This window comes from Carettochelys insculpta, chromosome 34 (assembly GCF_033958435.1).
Source record: "Carettochelys insculpta isolate YL-2023 chromosome 34, ASM3395843v1, whole genome shotgun sequence".
NCBI classification, from domain to species: Eukaryota; Metazoa; Chordata; order Testudines; family Carettochelyidae; genus Carettochelys; species Carettochelys insculpta.
This window is the reverse complement of record NC_134170.1, coordinates 1,104,627-1,125,299: the sequence shown is the minus strand read 5'-3', so window position 1 is coordinate 1,125,299 and position 20,673 is coordinate 1,104,627. Positions and strand designations below refer to the sequence as shown.

At 74.0% G+C, this 20,673-nt stretch overlaps 2 protein-coding genes across 5 annotated transcripts in view; one reads left to right on the top strand and one right to left on the bottom strand.

Annotated features, from left to right (window-relative positions):
* The window catches only part of ARRB2 (arrestin beta 2), a 20,182-nt gene extending 11,057 nt beyond the window's left edge, over positions 1-9,125 (bottom strand). Inside the window, exons 1-7 of one of the 4 annotated variants that reach the window (XM_074982903.1) lie at positions 8,906-9,125; positions 7,104-7,283; positions 4,794-4,824; positions 1,569-1,680; positions 1,427-1,487; positions 734-778; positions 296-492 (exon numbers count right to left, since the gene is read on the bottom strand). In XM_074982903.1, coding sequence (XP_074839004.1) covers positions 296-492; positions 734-778; positions 1,427-1,487; positions 1,569-1,680; positions 4,794-4,824; positions 7,104-7,283; positions 8,906-9,125 — 846 coding nt within the window. Of the gene's footprint in view, positions 1-295; positions 493-733; positions 779-1,426; positions 1,488-1,568; positions 1,681-4,793; positions 4,825-7,103; positions 7,284-7,594; positions 7,638-7,764; positions 7,979-8,905 lie in introns of those variants that run through there. The other 3 variants (XM_074982904.1, XM_074982905.1, XM_074982906.1) reach the window with 3 other exon arrangements.
* PELP1 (proline, glutamate and leucine rich protein 1) lies at positions 9,115-20,673 on the top strand. Its single transcript, XM_074982902.1, has 17 exons — positions 9,115-9,249; positions 10,810-10,874; positions 10,986-11,091; positions 11,193-11,342; positions 12,489-12,560; positions 12,631-12,690; positions 12,800-12,950; positions 13,067-13,199; positions 13,464-13,551; positions 13,638-13,726; positions 16,129-16,245; positions 16,452-16,602; positions 17,588-17,729; positions 17,806-17,861; positions 17,933-18,139; positions 18,534-19,826; positions 20,531-20,673. The coding sequence occupies exons 1-17, from the start codon at positions 9,124-9,126 to the stop codon at positions 20,618-20,620; spliced, it is 3,096 nt and encodes a 1,031-aa protein (XP_074839003.1). The 5' UTR covers positions 9,115-9,123; the 3' UTR covers positions 20,621-20,673.

Here is a 20,673-nt window from a genome sequence, read left to right as displayed (position 1 = left end):
GCAAAGGGGTGGGCGTGGGGGCCCCGGGGGAGGGGTTCTGGGGTGCCTGGGGGGACTCGGGGGGCCCGTCTCACCGGGAAGGCGAAGGGGTGGGCGTGGGGGCCCCGGGGGAGGGGTTCTGGGGTCCCTGGGGGGACTCGGGGGGCCCGTCTCACCGTGAAGGCGAAGGGGTGGGCGTGGGGGTCCCTGGGGGGGTTCTGGGGTCCCGTCTCACCGGGAAGGCGAAGGGGTGGGCGTGGGGGCCCCGGGGGAGGGGTTCTGGGGTCCCTGGGGGGACTCGGGGGGCCCGTCTCACCGTGAAGGCGAAGGGGTGGGCGTGGGGCCCCAGCTTGCGCAGCAGGCGCTCCTGCAGGCGGGTGGGGGGCCGGTGCCCCTCGGGCAGGGGCGGCACGGCCTGGCAGGTGGCGGCGAAGAGGTCCTTGCGGAAGGAGAGGCCCAGCACGTCCAGGTCCTCCCGCCCGTAGCGGAAGGCGCAGGTCAGAGTCACGAAAACTGCAGGGGACGGGGCGGGCAGGGTCGGGGCGTGGCCTTTCCTGGCCCCGCCCACCTGTGACCACACCCCTCAACTGGCCCCGCCTCCCAAGGATGTTCCCCCGCCCCTTGCCCGGCACCGACGCCCCCCCCCCAGGGCGGGGCCTGGACACTCACTCCTGTCCCCCACTAGCTCCGCCTCTGCATGACTGACAGAGTTGGGGGCAGAGCCTGGACTCCCCCCACCCCCCACGGCTCTCACCTTTCCGATCTTTCAGGTACTCCGGGTCCACCAGCACCACGCCGTCTGCGGGGGCATGGGGGGTGAGAGACGGCCCTGACTCGAGCCCCCCCCCTCTCCCCGGCGACCCCCCCTCGGCCCCCCGCCTTTCCCCGGCTCCCCCCCCCTCGGCCCCCCGCCTTTCCCCTGCGACCCCCCCCTCAGCCCCCCGCCTTTCCCCTGCGAGCCCCACCTCGGCCCCCCGCCTTTCCCCGGCGACCCCCACCTCGGCCCCCCCTCTCCCCGGCTCCCCCCCCTCGGCCCCCCGCCTTTCCCCGGCTCCCCCCCCTCGGCCCCCCGCCTTTCCCCTGCGACCCCCCCCTCGGCCCCCCGCCTTTCCCTGGCTCCCCCCCGCTCGGCCACCCACCCTTCCCCAGCGACCCCCCCCCTCGGCCCCCCGCCTTTCCCCAGCGACCCCCCCCTTGGCCCCCCCCTCTCCCCGGCTCCCCCCCCTTTCCCCTGCGACCCCCCCCTCGGCCCCCCGCCTTTCCCCGGCTCCCCCCCCCTCGGACTCCCGCCTTTCCCTGGCTCCCCCTGCCACCCCCATCTTTCCCTAACTCCACCCTGCCACTCCCCCCCCCTTTCCCAACTCCCCCCACCCCCGACCTTTCCCTCACTCCCCGCCACTGACCCCCCTGAGGCCCCCACTGCTGGCCCCACTGCCCCCTGACTCACCCACAGGGTCCACCCTGTCCAGGTGATCCACGAAGTCCCGCTGGCCCAGGTAGACGGTGAGCTGTGGGGACAGACGGACGGATGGCAGGACGGACGGACGGACGGGGCCCCCAGCGGCCAGCCTGCCCCCCCCCCGCCTTACCTGGGTCCCCAGCCCCTTCCTGAACACCTGGAGGCCGCCGGGCACCTCGCACCTAATCCGGTCGAGATCCAGGAGCTCCATGACACCCCCCGGCCGTGCTCGCCGCCCCTGGCTGCTGCCAACACCTGTTTGTCGCCAGCTCCCGCCCCCCGGGACCGGGGCAGCCCCAGGGAGGGGGGCAGCCAATCGGCAGCCGGAGGGGGGGGCCGGTGCGTGGGAACTCAGGTAAACAAACCCCGGGGAGGGGGGTTAACCCGTGCCTGCCCGGAGCCCAGGGCTCCCCTCCTGCCCCATGGACTGGGCCCTGCCACGTTGTGCCAGAGGCGCTCACTAGCGCGTGCGAAGGGGGGGGTGGGGAGGGACGCTGGGATGCCTGTGTCGGCACAGGCGGGAGGAAGCTGGCAAGGCGGGGGGTTTCGGGGGAACCACAACAGGAAACCAAAAGTAGGGAGGGACTCTTAAACCCAGCACCCAGGCTGGGCTGTGGGGCGGGAGTGAGGGAACCGGCAGGGCTGGGAGATGCAGGGGCTGTGGGGGTGGGAGTGAGGGAACCGGCAGGGCTGGGGGATGCAGGGGCTGTGGGGTGGGAGTGAGGGGACTGGCAGGGCTGGGGGATGCAGGGGCTGTGGGGGTGGGAGTGAGGGGACCGGCAAGGCTGGTGGATGCAGGGGCTGTGGGGCGGGAGTGAGGGGACCGGCAGGGCTGGGAGATGCAGGGGCTGTGGGGTGGGAGTGAGGGGACCGGCAGGGCTGGTGGATGCAGGGGCTGTGGGGTTAGGAGTGAGGGGACCGGCAGGGCTGGGGGATGCAGGGGCTGTGGGGTGGGAGTGAGGGGACTGGCAGGGCTGGTGGATGCAGGGGCTGTGGGGTTAGGAGTGAGGGGACCGGCAGGGCTGGGGGATGCAGGGGCTGTGGGGTGGGAGTGAGGGGACCGGCAGGGCTGGGGGGTGCAGGGGCTGTGGGGCAGGAGTGAGGGGACCGGCAGGGCTGGGGGATGCAGGGCTGGGAGATGCGGGAGTGAGGGGACCGGCAGGGCTGGGGGATGCAGGGGCTGTGGGTTGGAAGCGAGGGGACCGGCAGGCCTGGGGGATGCAGGGGCTGTGGGGCAGGAGTGAGGGGACCGGCAGGGCTGGGGGTGCAGGGGCTGTGGGGGTGGGAGTGAGGAGACCAGCAGGGCTGGGGATGCAGGGGCTGTGGGGGTGGGAGTGAGGGGACCGGCAGGGCTGGGGGGTGCAGGGGCTGTGGGGCGGGAGTGAGGGGACCAGCAGGGCTGGGGGTGCAGGGGCTGTGGGGTTGGAAGCGAGGGGACCGGCAGGGCTGGGGGATGCAGGGGCTGTGGGTTGGAAGCGAGGGGACCGGCAGGGCTGGGGGTGCAGGGGCTGTGGGGGTGGGAGTGAGGGGACCGGCAGGGCTGGGGGTGCAGGGGCTGTGGGGCAGGAGTGAGGGGACCGGCAGGGCTGGGGGTGCAGGGGCTGTGGGGGTGGGAGTGAGGGGACCAGCAGGGCTGGGGATGCAGGGGCTGTGGGGGTGGGAGTGAGGGGACCGGCAGGGCTGGGGGGTGCAGGGGCTGTGGGGCGGGAGTGAGGGCACCAGCAGGGCTGGGAGATGCAGGGGCTGTGGGGGTGGGAGTGAGGGGACCGGCAGGGCTGGGGATGCAGGGGCTGTGGGGTTAGGAGTGAGGGGACTGGCAGGGCTGGGGGATGCAGGGGCTGTGGGGTTAGGAGCGAGGGGACCGGCAGGGCTGGGGGATGCAGGGGCTGTGGGGTGGGAGCGAGGGGACCGGCAGGGCTGGGGGATGCAGGGGCTGTGGGGCGGGAGCGAGGGGACCGGCAGGGCTGGGGGATGCAGGGGCTGTGGGTGGGGAGCGAGGGGACCGGCAGGGCTGGGGGGTGCAGGGGCTGTGGGGCGGGAGCGAGGGGACCGGCAGGGCTGGGGGATGCAGGGGCTGTGGGGCGGGAGCGAGGGGACCGGCAGGGCTGGGGGATGCAGGGGCTGTGGGGGTGGGAGTGAGGGGACCGGCAGGGCTGGGGGGTGCAGGGGCTGTGGGGCAGGAGTGAGGGGACCGGCAGGGCTGGGGGATGCAGGGGCTGTGGGGGTGGGAGTGAGGGGACCGGCAGGGCTGGGGGATGCAGGGGCTGCAGGGTGGGAGTGAGGGGACCGGCAGGGCTGGGGATGCAGGGGCTGTGGGGGTGGGAGTGAGGGGACCGGCAGGGCTGGGGGGTGCAGGGGCTGTGGGGCGGGAGTGAGGGCACCAGCAGGGCTGGGAGATGCAGGGCTGGGGGATGCGGGAGTGAGGGGACCGGCAGGGCTGGGGGATGCAGGGGCTGTGGGGTGGGAGTGAGGGGACCGGCAGGGCTGGGGGTGCAGGGCTGGGGGATGCGGGAGTGAGGGGACCGGCAGGGCTGGGGGTGCAGGGGCTGTGGGTGGGAGTGAGGGGACCAGCAGGGCTGGGGATGCAGGGGCTGTGGGGCGGGAGCGAGGGGACCGGCAGGGCTGGGGGTGCAGGGGCTGTGGGTTGGAAGCGAGGGGACCGGCAGGGCTGGGGATGCAGGGGCTGTGGGGGCGGGAGTGAGGGGACCGGCAGGGCTGGGGGATGCAGGGGCTGTGGAGTTAGGAGTGAGGGGACCGGCAGGGCTGGGGGATGCAGGGGCTGTGGAGTTAGGAGTGAGGGGACCGGCAGGGCTGGGGGTGCAGGGGCTGTGGGTTGGAAGCGAGGGGACCGGCAGGGCTGGGTGATGCAGGGGCTGGGGGATGCGGGAGTGAGGGGACCGGCAGGGCTGGGGATGCAGGGGCTGTGGGTTGGAAGCGAGGGGACCGGCAGGGCTGGGGGATGCAGGGGCTGTGGGTTGGAAGCGAGGGGACCGGCAGGGCTGGGGATGCAGGGGCTGTGGGTGGGAGTGAGGGGACCGGCAGGGCTGGGGGATGCAGGGGCTGTGGGTGGGAGTGAGGGGACCGGCAGGGCTGGGGGTGCAGGGGCTGTGGGTTGGAAGTGAGGGGACCGGCAGGGCTGGGGGTGCAGGGGCTGTTGGGCGGGAGTGAGGGGACCGGCAGGGCTGGGGGGTGCAGGAGCTGTGGGTGGGAGTGAGGGGACCGGCAGGGCTGGGGGTGCAGGGGCTGTGGGTGGAAGTGAGGGGACCGGCAGGGCTGGGGGGTGCAGGAGCTGTGGGTGGGAGTGGGGGACGCCAGCTGAGTGGGGGGTACTGGGGGGCTCCAGGCTGTCACTCACCTTGCAGTTGGGACTGCATTTCTTGAAGACCCTGGGGGGGGGGAGAAAACGGGGGGGTCAGAACCGCCTCCCATTGGCCCCCCCAAACCTCTGCTCTCCCACCTGCCCTGGCTGAGCACCTCGCCGTGGTAACAGGATCCAGGTTGGCTGCCTAGCAACAGCAGTAGCTGGGGGGGCCTGGGAAGGGAGCACCCAGCTGAACCCCCTCGTCTGCCACCCATCTGTGGAGCCCCTCCCACACAGAACCAATCTCTGCCCCCCCCGGCTGTCCCCCCACAAGGTGGGCAGGCAGAGCTGGCCCCAGGGTTCCCCCATCCTGCCCAGGGGCGTTACAGTGGGTCTCACCCCAGCCCCAGCCCCAGCCCCCTTGGGGACTAGTTGTACCAGCAGGGGTGGGGCAGGATTGGGGCACAAGGGCTGTGGGTCGGGGTACAGGGGTGTGAGCAGAGCCAGAGGGGTGGGGTTCAGGGGGCAGCGCCAGGAGTCAGACGATCTGGCCGGGGGCAGGGGATATAGCCAGGGGGCAGGGGACCCGGCCGGGGGGCAGAGCCGGGGGGCAGGGGACCCGGCCGGCGGGCAGGGCCAGCCCTCCTCAGGGACACGTGCCTCTCACAGGACGTGCCGTTTCCTGTTTTGGTTTCTAAACAGGATATCGTTAGGAAGTCCGGAGGAGGGGCAGTGGGTGACAGCTGGGGGGTCCCACAGCCCCCCCACTCCCAGCGCCCTGCAGACACCGCCCCACCCCAGAGCTGGCTGCATCCCAGCCCGGTCTGGGTACTCCACGGAGCCAGGGGCTGTGGGCTGGGAGTGGGTGGGCACCGGGAGGTTGCGTGGGGGGCAGGTGGGGCTCCCCCCTTTGGGCAGCGGCCAGCTGGGTCCCCTGGGGCAGAGATGGGGCAGTGGGGGAAGGCCCTCCCCCTAGCCCTCGAGGACCCAGGTGTCCAGGAGCTCAGCCAGAGGCCAGTAGGAACCCAGGTGTCCGAACCAGTGGCTGCTACCAGGAACTGGTTTCACCGTTTTCTCGTTCTTCTCCCAGTACCTGGTACCGCTGGCGGGCGTCCAGACCAGCCACGGGGGCAGAGCAGGGGGTCCCCCAGGCCTGCCCCACAGCCAGTTCCTCCCACATAGGGGAGCCTGGACACCTGGGTTCTCTCCACTCAGTGGGGGCTGGTGGTTACAGCAGGGGGGCCGGGAGCCAGGACTCCTGGGTTCTCTCCCCAGTGCTGGGGGGGCAGTGGGGGCTGGTGGTTAGAGCAGGGGGCGGGAGCCAGGACTCCTGGGTTCTCTCCCCGGCGCTGGGAGGGCAGTGGGGGCTGGTGGTTAGAGCAGGGGCCGGGAGCCAGGACTCCTGGGTTCTCTCCCCGGCGCTGGGAGGGCAGTGGGGGCTGGTGGTTAGAGCAGGGGTGGGAGCCAGGACTCCTGGGTTCTCTCCCCGGTGCTGGGAGGGCAGTGGGGGCTGGTGGTTAGAGCAGGGGCCGGGAGCCAGGACTCCTGGGTTCTCTCCCCGGCGCGGGGAGGGCAGTGGGGGCTGGTGGTTAGAGCAGGGGGTGGGAGCCAGGACTCCTGGGTTCTCTCCCCGGTGCTGGGAGGGCAGTGGGGGCTGGTGGTCGGAGCACGGGCCGGGAGCCAGGACTCCTGGGTTCTCTCCCCGGCGCTGGGAGGGCAGTGGGGGCTGGTGGGTAGAGCAGGGGGCAGGAGCCAGGACTCCTGGGTTCTCTCCCCGGCGCTGGGAGGGCAGTGGGGGCTGGTGGTCAGAGCGGGGGGCCGGGAGCCAGGACTCCTGGGTTCTCTCCCTGGCGCTGGGAGGGCAGTGGGGGCTGGTGGTTAGAGCAGGGGGTGGGAGCCCGGACTCCTGGGTTCTCTCCCCGGCGCTGGGAGGGCAGTGGGGGCTGGTGGTTAGAGCAGGGGGTGGGAGCCAGGACTCCTGGGTTCTCTCACTGGCGCTGGGAGGGCAGTGGGGGCTGGTGGTTAGAGCAGAGGGTGGGAGCCAGGACTCCTGGGTTCTCTCACCGGCGCTGGGAGGGCAGTGGGGGCTGGTGGTTAGAGCAGGGGGTGGGAGCCCGGACTCCTGGGTTCTCTCCCCGGCGCTGGGAGGGCAGTGGGGGCTGGTGGTTAGAGCAGGGGGTGGGAGCCAGGACTCCTGGGTTCTCTCCCCAGCGCTGGGAGGGCAGTGGGGGCTGGTGGTTAGAGCGGGGGGGAGGGGCAGGGAGCCGGACTCCTGGGTTCCGGGGGGGTGGGGGGACCTGCCCCTCGGGCCGGACGCCTGGATTCCACGCACCCCCCCCCCGGCCCGGCGCGCCCCACCCCTACCTGGTGCCCGCCTTCTCCCCCATGCCGTGTCCGCTCCGCTCCGCTGCAGGCGCCGCGCTAGGTGCGGGGTTCGCGTCCCGGCTCCGGGCGGCCCCGAGCTGCAGCGGACCCCAATGAAGCCATGGCCAGCCCCGGCGCCCGGGTCACGTGGGGGGAGGCGCAGCCAATCAGGGGGCGCGCCTGGGAGGAGGCGGAGTAGTGGGGGGCGGGGGAAGAGAGAAGATGTTGCTGCAACTTGGGGGGGGGGGCAGCCCCCCTCTGATTGCACCGTGCAACACCGCCATGCACGCACCGTGCAATGCCCCCCGTCCGTGCAACACAGCCCTGTGCACCCCCATGCACGCACCGTGCAATGCCCCCCGTCCGTGCAACACACCCGTGTACCCCCATGCACGCACCGTGCAATGCCCCCCGTCCGTGCAACACAGCCCTGTGCAACCCCCCTGTCGTGTGTACACACCCTGCAACCACCCCCAGTCCGTCCAACGTACCCCTGTGCGCGCACCGTGGAACCTCCCCTTGTGTGCACGCCCTGTGCTAACACTGTGCGGCTCCCCTTGTGCACGTCACCCCATCAATGCACCGTGTACCCCCCCACGTGCATGCACCGTGCAGCCCCCCTTCTCTCGTGCACACCCTCTGCATACACTGAGCCACCGACCTGAGCACCCTGCCCCCTGCCTGGAAAGCAGCCGCTGGCCCGCGGAAGTTGCCCCATCAGGTGTGAAAGCGGAACTGAGAGCAGCGGTTGCGGCCTGTTCCGGACTGGCCGGGGTCTGTCCTGGCTTTCCCCAGGGCCTGGGGGGAGGCTGGCACTGGGCCCCACCGGTAGAAAGACCAGGGCTGTGCTCTGGCCCCATGCCCGCCTTGGGGGCTGCCCGGAGTCTCCCCCAGATGGTTCTATGGACTCCCTGTCAAGAGCCACCCCCCAGCCTCAGGTATATGGCAGTTTCCAGGCCCCCCTTTCCTGACAGGGAACCACAGCGGTTTTCAGACACCTTCCCAGCACCCCTTTGAGGCCGTCAACCTGGCCTGGCCCCTCCATGGAGGCAGAAGCCACAGGCAGTTTCCAAATGGGACGCTGAGAGGGTGGCAAAGAGCGGTTTCCAGTCCACCCGTTGGAGAGGGGCACTTCCCTGCCAGCCCACTTTTGGTTGTGGGCACATGTCCCAGGCCCTCCCTACTGAGGAGTGGCCCATATGGCGGTTTCAAGACCCCCCCAACCTATGGTGGTTTCCAGCCTCCCCACTCAGGGAAGGGGCACAGACAGTGGTTTTCAGACTCCCCCCACCACTGAGGAGGGGTAGGGGTGGTGGTTTTCAGCCCTCCTGCAACAGATGCTCTGCAATGCTTTCCAGGGTTTTCTATGGCTGGCCAAGCAAACGTGGTTTCCACAGGGGAAACAGGGGCCCAGGGCGGTTTCCAGGCCCCCTCCTTAGAGATAGGCCACAAAGGGTGGTTTCTATTCCCCCCAAGAGGACTGGGGGTGGTTTAATAGCACCCCCCCCATGAGAAGAGGGACAGAAGGGACGTTTCTAGGCCACCCCGCCAACGGAAAGAGGAGGAGAGGCTGTTTCGAGGCCTCTCCCAACGGGGAAAGGGTGACAGTGGGCGGTTTCCAGGCTCCCCAGGAGATGGACACGGACACACACGCACACACGGCGGTTTCCAGGCCTCCCCGGTCGAGGGGAGAGGGTCAAGGGGAAGTTTCCAGACCCCCCCACCCGGAAAGAGGAACTCGGGGCGGTTTCTAGGCCCCCCGCGGGAAGTGGTCTCCAGGGGCGGTCCCTGGCCCCGCCTACCGCTCGCTTCCACCTGGCCGTCGCGAGGGAATGACGTCAGGAGGGCGGGAAAGGCGGGTGGCTCGGGTGTCCAATCACGGCGCCGCGACGTAAGCAGGGGGGCGCGGGCGTTTGCCCGGGCGGCCGGTCGCGGGGCGGTGACGCGTCGGAGGGGGCCGTTGCCAGGGCGACGTGTCGCGCGGCGGTGACGTCGGAGCGGCGCGCGCGCGGCTGGCAGCATGGCGGCGGTGGCGGGCTCGCCGGGGCGGCTGCTGCTGGAGGCGCTGGGCGGGGCCCGGCCGCCCTGTCCGCGCGCGCTGCCCGGCCTCGTGCGCGGCCTGCGGGACAGCGGCGCCGCCGGGCAGGTGAGCGCCCCGGGCCCCGCCCCCCAGCCCCTCCCAGAGCCCATACCCGGGCCCCGCCCCCATTCTCGCCCAGAGCCCCGCCCCTAGTCCCGCCCCCTCCCCAGAGCCCCGGCCCCGCCCCCAGCCCCTCCCAGAGCCCTGCCCTAGTCCCGCCCCCTACCCGGGCCCCGCCCCCATCCCGTTGCAGAGCCCCGCCCCCAACCCCTCCCAGAGCCCATACCCGGGCCCCGCCCCCTCGCCCAGAGCCCCGGCCCCGCCCCATTTCCGGGCCCCGCCCCCATTCTCTCTCAGAGCCCCGCGCCCAGAGCTCCGCCCCCTCCCCAGAGCCCCGGCCCCGCCTCCAGCCCCTCCCACAGCTCAGAGCCCCGCCCTGAGTCCCGCCCCAGCCCCGCCCACTCCCCGGGCCCCACCCCTGCCCCAAGCCCTGCCTGGAGCCCCGCCCCCTCCCCAGGCCTCTGCCCGGAGTCCCGGCCCCGCCCCCTCCCCGGGCCCCGCCTCCAGCCCCACCCCCGCCCGGAGCCCCACCCCCAGAGCCCCGCTTCCAGCCTCGCCCTTCCCCCGTAGTGTCCGTGGGGCGCTGGGGGACTAGAGATCTGAGGGGTCCCCCGTAGTGTCCGTGGGGCGCGGGGGGGAGAGATCTGAGGGGTCCCCCGTAGTGTCCGTGGGGCGCTGGGGGACTAGAGATCTGAGGGGTCCCCCGTAGTGTCCGTGGGGCGCGGGAGGGAGAGATCTGAGGGTTCCCCCGTAGTGTCCGTGGGGCGCGGGAGGGAGAGATCTGAGGGGTTCCCCCGTAGTGTCCGTGGGGCGCGGGGGGGAGAGATCTGAGGGGTTCCCCCGTAGTGTCCGTGGGGCGCGGGGGGGAGAGATCTGAGGGGTCCCCCCGTAGTGTCCGTGGGGCGCGGGGGGGAGAGATCTGAGGGGTCCCCCGTAGTGTCCGTGGGGCGCGGGAGGGAGAGATCTGAGGGGTTCCCCCGTAGTGTCCGTGGGGCGCGGGGGGGAGAGATCTGAGGGGTTCCCCCGTAGTGTCCGTGGGGCGCGGGGGGGAGAGATCTGAGGGGTCCCCCCGTAGTGTCCGTGGGGCGCGGGGGGGAGAGATCTGAGGGGTCCCCCGTAGTGTCCGTGGGGCGCGGGGGGGAGAGATCTGAGGGGTTCCCCCGTAGTGTCCGTGGGGCGCGGGGGGGAGAGATCTGAGGGGTTCCCCCGTAGTGTCCGTGGGGCGCGGGGGGGAGAGATCTGAGGGGTCCCCCCGTAGTGTCCGTGGGGCGCGGGGGGGAGAGATCTGAGGGGTCCCCCGTAGTGTCCGTGGGGCGCGGGGGGGAGAGATCTGAGGGGTTCCCCCGTAGTGTCCGTGGGGCGCGGGGGGGAGAGATCTGAGGGGTTCCCCCGTAGTGTCCGTGGGGCGCGGGGGGGAGAGATCTGAGGGGTCCCCCGTAGTGTCCGTGGGGCGCGGGGGGGAGAGATCTGAGGGGTTCCCCTGTAGTGTCCGTGGGGCGCTGGGGGACTAGAGATCTGAGGGGTCCCCACTGCCCCTCACTGTCCCCCGCTGCTTTGTCTGCCCAGAACCTCCCGGCCCTGGGGCGCCTGATGGGGGTGACCTCCGCCCGGCTGGGCGCCCTCAAGACACGGTGAGTCCCCCGCCCGTCCCACCGCCCCCCGCCCCGGCTGGCGCAGGGCCTGGCGGCTGCCCTGGGTGCCCAGCCGGGCGAGCGCCTGACTCCGCCCCCTCTGCCCCCCAGGTTCGAGGGGCTGTGCCTGCTCTCCCTGCTGGTGAGCGAGACCCCCACGGAGCCCTTCCAGCTGCACTGCCTGGCCTGGCTCCGCAGCCTGCAGCACCTGCTCCAGGTGAGCGCCTGGGGGGCGGGCCGGGGCGGGGGGGGTGGGGCGAGCCGGCCGGGGGCGTGGCCTCACCTCTCCCTCTCCCTCTCCCTCCCGGCCCCCCGCAGTCCCAGGACCCGGCCCCCACCATGGCGCTGGGGGTGGCGGTACTGCAGGACCTGCTGCGCTATTCCAGCCAGCTGCCCGAGCTCGCCCGCGAGATCGGCACCAACCACATCCCCGGCCTCCTCACGTCCCTGCTGGCCCTCAAGCCGGAGGTGAGTCACCCCGACCCCCAGCGCCTGCCCGGGGCCAGGCCCTGCCCCACTCCCAGCCCCTGAGCCAGCCAGCCCTGCCCTGGGCCGGGGGGAGCCGGCGCCCCTGGAGGGGCCAGGCCCTGCCCCATTCCCACCCCCTGAGCCGGCCAGTCCTGCCCTGGGCCGGGGGGAGCCGGCGCCCCTGGAGGGGCCAGGACCTGCCCCATTCCCACCCCCTGAGCCGGCCAGTCCTGCCCTGGGCCGGGGGGAGCCGGCGCCCCTGGAGGGGCCAGGACCTGCCCCATTCCCACCCCCTGAGCCAGCCAGTCCTGCCCTGGGCCGGGGGAGCCGGCGCCCCTAGAGGGCCAGGCCCTGCCCCATTCCCACCCCCTGAGCCAGCCAGCCCTGTCCTGGGCGCCCCTAGAGGGGCCAGGCCCTGCCCCATTCCCACCCCCTGAGCCAGCCAGCCCTGCCCTGGGCCGGGGGAGCCGGCGCCCCTAGAGGGGCCAGGCCCTGGCTCATTCCCACCCCCTGAGCCAGCCAGCCCTGTCCTGGGCCGGGGGAGCCAGCGCCCCTAGAGGGGCCAGGCCCTGCCCCATTCCCTGCCCCTGAGCCAGCCAGTCCTGCCCTGGGCCGGGGGAGCCGGCGCCCCTAGAGGGGCCAGGCCCTGCCCCATTCCCACCCCCTGAGCCGGCCAGTCCTGCCCTGGGCCGGGGGGAGCCGGCGCCCCTAGAGGGGCCAGGCCCTGGCTCATTCCCACCCCCTGAGCCAGCCAGCCCTGTCCTGGGCCGGGGGAGCCGGCGCCCCTAGAGGGCCAGGCCCTGCCCCATTCCCACCCCCTGAGCCAGCCAGTCCTGCCCTGGGCGCCCCTAGAGGGGCCAGGCCCTGCCCCATTCCCACCCCCTGAGCCAGCCAGCCCTGCCCTGGGCCGGGGGGAGCCGGCGCCCCTAGAGGGGCCAGGCCCTGCCCCATTCCCACCCCCTGAGCCAGCCAGCCCTGCCCTGGGCTGGGGGGAGCCGGCGCCCCTAGAGGGGCCAGGCCCTGGCTCATTCCCACCCCCTGAGCCAGCCAGTCCTGCCCTGGGCCGGGGGGAGCCGGCGCCCCTAGAGGGGCCAGGCCCTGCCCCATTCCCTGGGCCGGGGGTCCACGTCTCTGCTCTCTCCCCAGTGCCAGCTGTCGGCGCTGGAGGGGATCAAGGCCTGCATGAGCTTTTACCCCCGGGCCTGCGGCTCTCTGCGGGTAAGTGCCCCCGGGGGGCGGGGGCTCCTGGGTGCGCTCCGGCTGGCTGCTCACCCGCTCTCCCCCCCAGGGCAAGCTGGCGGCCTATTTCCTGTCCCGCGTCGATGCGGAGTCGCCTCCTTTGCAGCAGGTACCGCGCTGGGGGGCTGGGCCCGTGGGGATCTGCGGGGGCGGGGCGGGGCGGCGCTGGTGGGGGGCTGCTGGGCCCACCGCTGACACCCCCTCCCCCCCGCCCCCAGCTGGCGTGTGAGTGTTACGCTCTCCTGCCCTCGTTGGGCGCCGGCTTCACCCAGGGGCTGAAGCACCGCGAATGCTGCGAGCAGCAGGTCCGGGGACTGCTGGCCACGCTCCACAGCCTGCTGGGGAAGCTCTACGAGGGAGCCGAGACGGGTAAGGGGGGGGCGGGGGGGGACCAGGCGCCCTGCGGGGCCCTGGGGGACGTGGGGGTTTCCCCAGAATCTGGGGCGCCGGTGGCAGCCGCTCAGGGCCTCCGTTGCCCCCCGCAGAGCCCCTGCCCTATGAGGGCCCCGGCGTGGACCTGCCCCCGCCGCCTGCCGCGCCCGACGGGGAGACCAGCTTCGTCCTCGGCCTCCACGCCCGCTTCTCCGGCCTGGCCAAGTGTCTGCAGCTCACGCTGAGGTACGCGCCCACCGCCGTCCCCCCGTCCCTCGCCGCGCCGGGGCTCTCCCGAGGGGCTGGGCGCCCCCAGGCAGGCGGAGCCCCACCCGCAGCCCCGCCTCCAGAGGGGTAACGTGGGGAACCCGAGGCCCAGAGCGGGCGGCCGGAGACCACCCGACAAGCGTGGCAGCCGGGGCCCTGCCCCTCGGGCTGGAGTGCAGGGGCCGGGCCTGCCAAAGGGGGGAGCCCCCCACTAGCCTCTTCCCCCGCCCTGTCCTCCCGCAGCGGCGAGTTCGTGGCCCCGGTGAGCGTCCCGGTCCAGGACGTGCTGGACGTCGTCTGTCGGGCTCTGAACATCTCGCTCAAGAGCGTGGTGAGTGCGGGCGTGGGGGTGCTGCTCGCCTCACTCCGCGAGCCCCCCCCGCCGCCCGGCTGACCCCCACCTCCTCCTCCCCCCAGAGCTGCATCGGCGACGGGCTGCTGAGGGCGCATCTCCTGCCCTCCGTTCACCTGGAAATCCTGGACGTGCTGGCGGCCCTGATCCTGGCGTGAGTGCCGGGGCGGGGGGTGGGATTCCGCACCTCTGCCCTGGGCGTGGGGCGCGGCGGGAATGGGGACCCTGGCCCCTGGGGCTCACCTCTGCCCTGGGCGTGGGGCGCGGCTGGGGGGTGTGAATGGGGACCCTGGCCCCTGGGGCTCACCTCTGCCCTGGGCGTGGGGCGCGGCTGGGGGCCGGGAATGGGGACCCTGGCCCCTGGGGCTCACCTCTGCCCTGGGCGTGGGGCGCGGCTGGGGGCCGGGAATGGGGACCCTGGCCCCTGGGGCTCACCTCTGCCCTGGGCGTGGGGCGCGGCTGGGGGGTGTGAATGGGGACCCTGGCCCCTGGGGCTCACCTCTGCCCTGGGCGTGGGGCGCGGCTGGGGGCTGTGAATGGGGACCCTGGCCCCTGGGGCTCACCTCTGCCCTGGGCGTGGGGCGCGGCTGGGGGCTGTGAATGGGGACCCTGGCCCCTGGGGCTCACCTCTGCCCTGGGCGTGGGGCGCGGCTGGGGGCTGTGAATGGGGACCCTGGCCCCTGGGGCTCACTTCTGTCCTTGGTGTGGGGCGCGGCTGGGGGCTGTGAATGGGGACCCTGGCCCCTGGGGCTCACCTCTGCCCTGGGCGTGGGGCGCGGCTGGGGGGTGTGAATGGGGACCCTGGCCCCTGGGGCTCACCTCTGCCCTGGGCGTGGGGCGCGGCTGGGGGCTGTGAATGGGGACCCTGGCCCCTGGGGCTCACCTCTGCCCTGGGCGTGGGGCGCGGCTGGGGGGTGTGAATGGGGACCCTGGCCCCTGGGGCTCACCTCTGCCCTGGGCGTGGGGCGCGGCTGGGGGCTGTGAATGGGGACCCTGGCCCCTGGGGCTCACCTCTGCCCTGGGCGTGGGGCGCGGCTGGGGGGCTGTGAATGGGGACCCTGGCCCCTGGGGCTCACCTCTGCCCTGGGCGTGGGGCGCGGCTGGGGGCTGTGAATGGGGACCCTGGCCCCTGGGGCTCACCTCTGCCCTGGGCGTGGGGCGCGGCGGGAATGGGGACCCTGGCCCCTGGGGCTCACCTCTGCCCTGGGCGTGGGGCGCGGCTGGGGGCTGTGAATGGGGACCCTGGCCCCTGGGGCTCACCTCTGCCCTGGGCGTGGGGCGCGGCTGGGGGGCTGTGAATGGGGACCCTGGCCCCTGGGGCTCACCTCTGCCCTGGGCGTGGGGCGCGGCTGGGGGGCTGTGAATGGGGACCCTGGCCCCTGGGGCTCACCTCTGCCCTGGGCGTGGGGCGCGGCTGGGGGCCGGGAATGGGGACCCTGGCCCCTGGGGCTCACCTCTGCCCTGGGCGTGGGGCGCGGCTGGGGGTGTGAATGGGGACCCTGGCCCCTGGGGCTCACTTCTGTCCTTGGCGTGGGGCGCGGCTGGGGGCTGTGAATGGGGACCCTGGCCCCTGGGGCTCACCTCTGCCCTGGGCGTGGGGCGCGGCTGGGGGGTGTGAATGGGGACCCTGGCCCCTGGGGCTCACCTCTGCCCTGGGCGTGGGGCGCGGCTGGGGGTGTGAATGGGGACCCTGGCCCCTGGGGCTCACTTCTGTCCTTGGCGTGGGGCGCGGCTGGGGGCTGTGAATGGGGACCCTGGCCCCTGGGGCTCACCTCTGCCCTGGGCGTGGGGCGCGGCTGGGGGCCGGGAATGGGGACCCTGGCCCCTGGGGCTCACCTCTGCCCTGGGCGTGGGGCGCGGCTGGGGCGTGTGAATGGGGACCCTGGCCCCTGGGGCTCACCTCTGCCCTGGGCGTGGGGCGCGGCTGGGGGCTGTGAATGGGGACCCTGGCCCCTGGGGCTCACCTCTGCCCTGGGCGTGGGGCGCGGCTGGGGGCTGTGAATGGGGACCCTGGCCCCTGGGGCTCACCTCTGCCCTGGGCGTGGGGCGCGGCTGGGGGCTGTGAATGGGGACCCTGGCCCCTGGGGCTCACCTCTGCCCTGGGCGTGGGGCGCGGCTGGGGGCTGTGAATGGAGACCCTGGCCCCTGGGGCTCACCTCTGCCCTGGGCGTGGGGCGCGGCTGGGGGCTGTGAATGGAGACCCTGGCCCCTGGGGCTCACCTCTGCCCTGGGCGTGGGGCGCGGCTGGGGGCTGTGAATGGGGACCCTGGCCCCTGGGGCTCACCTCTGCCCTGGGCGTGGGGCGCGGCTGGGGGGTGTGAATGGGGACCCTGGCCCCTGGGGCTCACCTCTGCCCTGGGCGTGGGGCGCGGCTGGGGGCTGTGAATGGGGACCCTGGCCCCTGGGGCTCACCTCTGCCCTGGGCGTGGGGCGCGGCTGGGGGCTGTGAGTGGGGACCTTGGCCCCTGGGGCTCACCTCTGCCCTGGGCGTGGGGCGCGGCTGGGGGGCTGCGCTGGGGGGGGTCGCAGGCTGACGCTGGTCTCCTCTCCCCACAGGTGTGGGGCGCGGCTGGTGCGCTGGGGCAGTGTGCTGGGGCGTCTGTTCCCCCAGGTGCTGGCCATGTGGAGCGGGGGCAGGGAGGCGGCACTGCCGGGCCAGGAGAAGCCCCACAGGTCAGTGGGACGGGGGGGGCTGCAGGCTGGGGGGTCGCGGGAGGGTCCAGGGGTGACCCTGGGGGTTACACTGCCCCCCCCCCAAGCTGCGGGTGTCTGGCTGGGGCTGCCCCCCGGCCCCTGGGGCTGTGCTGTGGGGCGGGCTGGGAGGTGGGGCTGCGCCCGTCCTGGGGGGAAGAGTGAGGCCCTCTTCCTGCCCCCTGCAGCGCCGTGCGCACCAGGCTCTACCGCGTCCTGGATCTGTGGGTGCAGGTGGCCGGTGCCGGGGCGGGGGTGCTGCAGGGCCCCCCCCACCGCACCGAGCCCCTGCTGGGCCAGCTGCTGAGCGACATCGCGCCCCCCGCCGACAGCGTGAAGGTGAGAGCGCCCCCCGCCGGGGCGCCCCAGAGTCCTCGGCCCCGCTCCCTGCCCCACGGCGCCCCCCTGCTGGGCCCCCGCCCCGCTCCCTGCCCCACGGCGCCCCCCTGCTGGGCCCCCGCCCCGCTCCCTGCCCCACGGCGCCCCCCTGCTGGGCCCCCGCCCCGCTCCCTGCCCCACGGCGCCCCCCTGCTGGGCCCCCGCCCCGCTCCCTGCCCCACGGCGCCCCCCTGCTGGGCCCCCGCCCCGCTCCCTGCCCCACGGCGCCCCCCTGCTGGGCCCTCGCCCCGCTCCCTGCCCCACGGCGCCCCCCTGCTGGGCCCCCGCCCCGCTCCCTGCCCCACGGCGCCCCCCTGCTGGGCCCCCGCCCCGCTCCCTGCCCCACGGCGCCCCCCTGCTGGGCCCCCGCCCCGCCCCGCTCCCTGCCCCACGGCGCCCCCCTGCTGGGCCCCCGCCCCGCTCCCTGCCCCACGGCGCCCCCCTGCTGGGCCCCTGCCCCGCTCCCTGCCCCACGGCACCCCCCTGCTGGGCCCCTGCCCCGCTCCCTGCCCCACGGCGCCCCCCTGCTGGGCCCCCGCCCCGCTCCCTGCCCCACAGCGCCCCCGGAGTCTTCCTGCCCTGCCCCACTTCCTGCCCCATGGCCCCCCTGCTGGGCCCCCGCCCCGCTCCCTGCCCCACGGCGCCCCCAGAGTCTTCCTGCCCTGCCCCACGGCGCCCCCTGCTGGGCCCCCGCCCCACTTCCTGCTTCACGGTGCCCCCTGCTGGGCCCGTGTTCCCCTCCCTGCCCCACGGCGCCCCCAGAGTCTTCCAGCCCTGCCCCGCTTCCTACTCCACAGTGCCCCCTGCTGGGCCCCAACCCTGCTCCCTGCCCCACTGCGCTTCCTTCTTGGTCTCTGCCCTGCTCCCTGCCCCAGAGAGCGTTGGGGCCAGCCCTGGCTGCCGGGGAGAGCGCCCCTGCACCTGTCAGCCCCCCTGTCGCCCCCAGCTGAAGGCGTGGCGGGCCGGCTCGGAGGGGAAGCCCAGCGCCCCCAAGAAGCCGAAGCTGTCGGAGGGGGACGAGGCCCCGGCCCTGCACCGCAAGCAGGACCCCCTGGCCAACAGCGACGTGTGCCAGGCGGCGCTGCAAGGTAAGGGGGCTCTGGGGGGCCGGGGGGCCCATTCCTGCTGCGCCTGCCCTGAGCCCTGCCTTCTGCCTCCCCACAGCGCTGAGCCGGGCCGTCCTGCTGGCAGGCAGCCTGTTGCCGGAGGAGACCCACCGGGTGAGTGGCGGCGCGCGGGGGGCAGCGGGGAGGCCCTGGGGCGTTACCTGATCCCCATCTCTGCCCCCCAGAGGCTGCAGGAGCTGGCGGTGCCTTTGCTGCTGCGCCTGGGCCAGGGCGATGTGCCCCCGGGGGGCCCCTACGCCAGCCCAGCCTGTCGCCAGCAGCTCTATCGCCTGCTGCTGGCCCTGCTGCTGGCGCCTGCGCCCACCTGCTCTCCGCCACTGCACTGCGCCCTCCGGGCCTTCAGCCTGGGCCAGCGGGACCCCAGCCTGCAGGTGAGACCCCCTGCCCCTGCCTGCCCCCTCCCGCCTGGGCCAGCGGGACCCCAGCCTGCAGGTGACACCCCCTGCCCCCGCCTGCCCCCTCCCGCCTGGGCCAGCGGGACCCCAGCCTGCAGGTGAGACCCCCTGCCCCCTGCCTGCCCCCCACCTGGGCCAGCGGGACCCCAGCCTGCAGGTGAGACCCCCTGCCCCCTGCCTGCCCCCCACCTGGGCCAGCGGGACCCCAGCCTGCAGGTGAGACCCCCTGCCCCCTGCCTGCCCCCCACCTGGGCCAGCGGGACCCCAGCCTGCAGGTGAGACCCCCTGCCCCTGCCTGCCCCCTCCCGCCTGGGCCAGCGGGACCCCAGCCTGCAGGTGAGACCCCCCACCCCTCTCTCGCCCCCTACAGGTGTCGTCCTTCTGCGCGGAAGCCCTGGTGACCTGCAGCGCCCTGGCCCGCCCTCGCGTCCCCTCCCTGCAGCTGCCGCTTACCGGCCCCTCCCCCTCCGCCGGCCCCGCCCCCGCCGAGCTGGCCGCCTCCCCCTTCCGGCAGCCCGCGCCCTTCCCGGGCCCGCCACCCGCCCGCCCGCCACCGCCCACCGCCACCGCCGCCAACCACCTGGGGCTGCTGCCCCCCCCGGCGGCCGGGCCTGAGGAGGCGGGGGAGGGGCGGGCGGCCTCGCCCGGGGAGGAGGCGGGGCCGGGGCTGGGGCCGGGGGCGGGGCTAGGGGGCAAGGCCCGGCGCCCCGTCTACGTACACTACGAGAAGGAGGAGGAGTCGGACGTTGAGATCTCGCTGGAGAGCGACTCGGACGACAGTGTGGTTATTGTGCCCAAGGGGCTGCTGCCCAAGGCCCCCCCGCCGCCCCCGCCCCCACCGCCGCCCCCCGCCCCCCCGGCCCCGGCCCCGCCCCCGGAGGAGGAGGAGGAGGAGGAGGAGGAGGACGAGGGGCCCCCTGTCCCAGGCGAGGTCCCCCCAGCCGTCATCAGCATCAACAGCAGTGAAGAGGAGGAGGGGGAGGGGGAAGGGGAGGGGGAGGCGGCCGTGGAGGAGGAGGACGAGGAGGAGGAGGAGGAAGAGGAGTTCTTTGACGAGGAGGAAGACGAGGAGGAGGAGGAAGAGGAGGAGGAGGAGGAGGAGGATTTCGACGAGGAGGAGGAGGAGTTTGAGGACGAGGAGCTGGAAGAGGAGGAGGAGGAAGAGGAGGAGTACGAGGAGGAGGAAGGCCTGTCAGAGGGGGAGGAAGGCCTGTCGGAGGAGGAGCGGCCGCCCCCCGGGCCCCCCGAGCTGCCGGCCGCCCCCGGGGAGCCCGACGACCTCATCATGGAGGTGGAAGAGAGCCAGGCTCCGGAGCCGCCGCCCCTGCCGGAGGTGGAGGAGGAGGAGGAGGAGGAGGAGGTGCTGGTGATGAAGGCCAGCCCTCCGCCCCGGCGGGAAGAGGGGGAGGAGCTGCTGCCGGCCCCACCCACCCCGCCGCCCAGAGCCAGCCCCCTGCAGGCCCCACTGGCCAGCCTGGAGGAGACGGGGGAGGAGCCACCGCTGCTGGAAGCCCCGCCCCCCATCCTGGAGGCGGAGCAGCCCCCCAAGGAGGAGGGGCTGCCCCATGCTGGAGAGCAGAGGGCTGAAGAGGGGCCAGGGGGTCAGCAGGAGGCCCAGCCCAGCTCCGAGCTGGAGCAGCCGCCCACGGCTGGCAAGGGAGAGGTGAGCCGGGAGCTGTTGGGGGGCGGAGGGGGGAGATGGGGCTGCCCCCCCGGTGCTGCAGGGGGAGATCTCAAGGTGACATGAGCCTGATCCCCTGGGGCTGTGGGGAGTGAGGGAGACGGTGGAGAGGACGGTGGGGCTGTTTCCTTGGAGCTGGGGCGAGTGGGGCAGATGTCGGGGGAGGGCGGTGGGGCTGTCCCCCTGGAGCTGGGGCGAGTGGAGCAGATGTCGGGGGAGGGCGGTGGGGCTGACCCCCTGGAGCTGGGGCGAGTGGAGCAGATGTCGGGGGAGGGCGGTGGGGCTGTCCCCCTGGAGCTGGGGCGAGTGGAGCAGATGTCGGGGGAGGGCGGTGGGGCTGACCCCCTGGAGCTGGGGCAAGTGGGGCAGATGTCTGGAGAGGGCAGTGGGGCTGTCCCCCTGGAGCTGGGGCGAGTGGGGCAGATGTTGGGGGAGGGTGGTGGGGCTGACCCCTCTGGAGCTGGGGCGAGTGGGGCAGATGTCGAGGGAGGGCGGTGGGGCTGAGCCCCCTGGAGCTGGGGCGAGTGGGGCAGATGTCGAGGGAGGGCGGTGGGGCTGAGCCCCCTGGAGCTGGGGCGAATGGGGCAGATGTCGGGGGAGGGCGGTGGGGCTGCTCCCCTGAAGCTGGGGCGACTGGGGCAGATGTTGGGGGAGGGCAGTGGGGCTGACCCCCTTTCTCCCCACAGGCGGAGACGGACGAGACCGCGACCATGCTGGCTGACTTCGTTGACTGCCCCCCGGACGACGAGACGCAGCCCCCCGAGCCCGGCCCCTAGGAGCCGCCCCTCTGTGTGCCAGACGATTGAGTGAATAAACCCCCTAGCTCCAG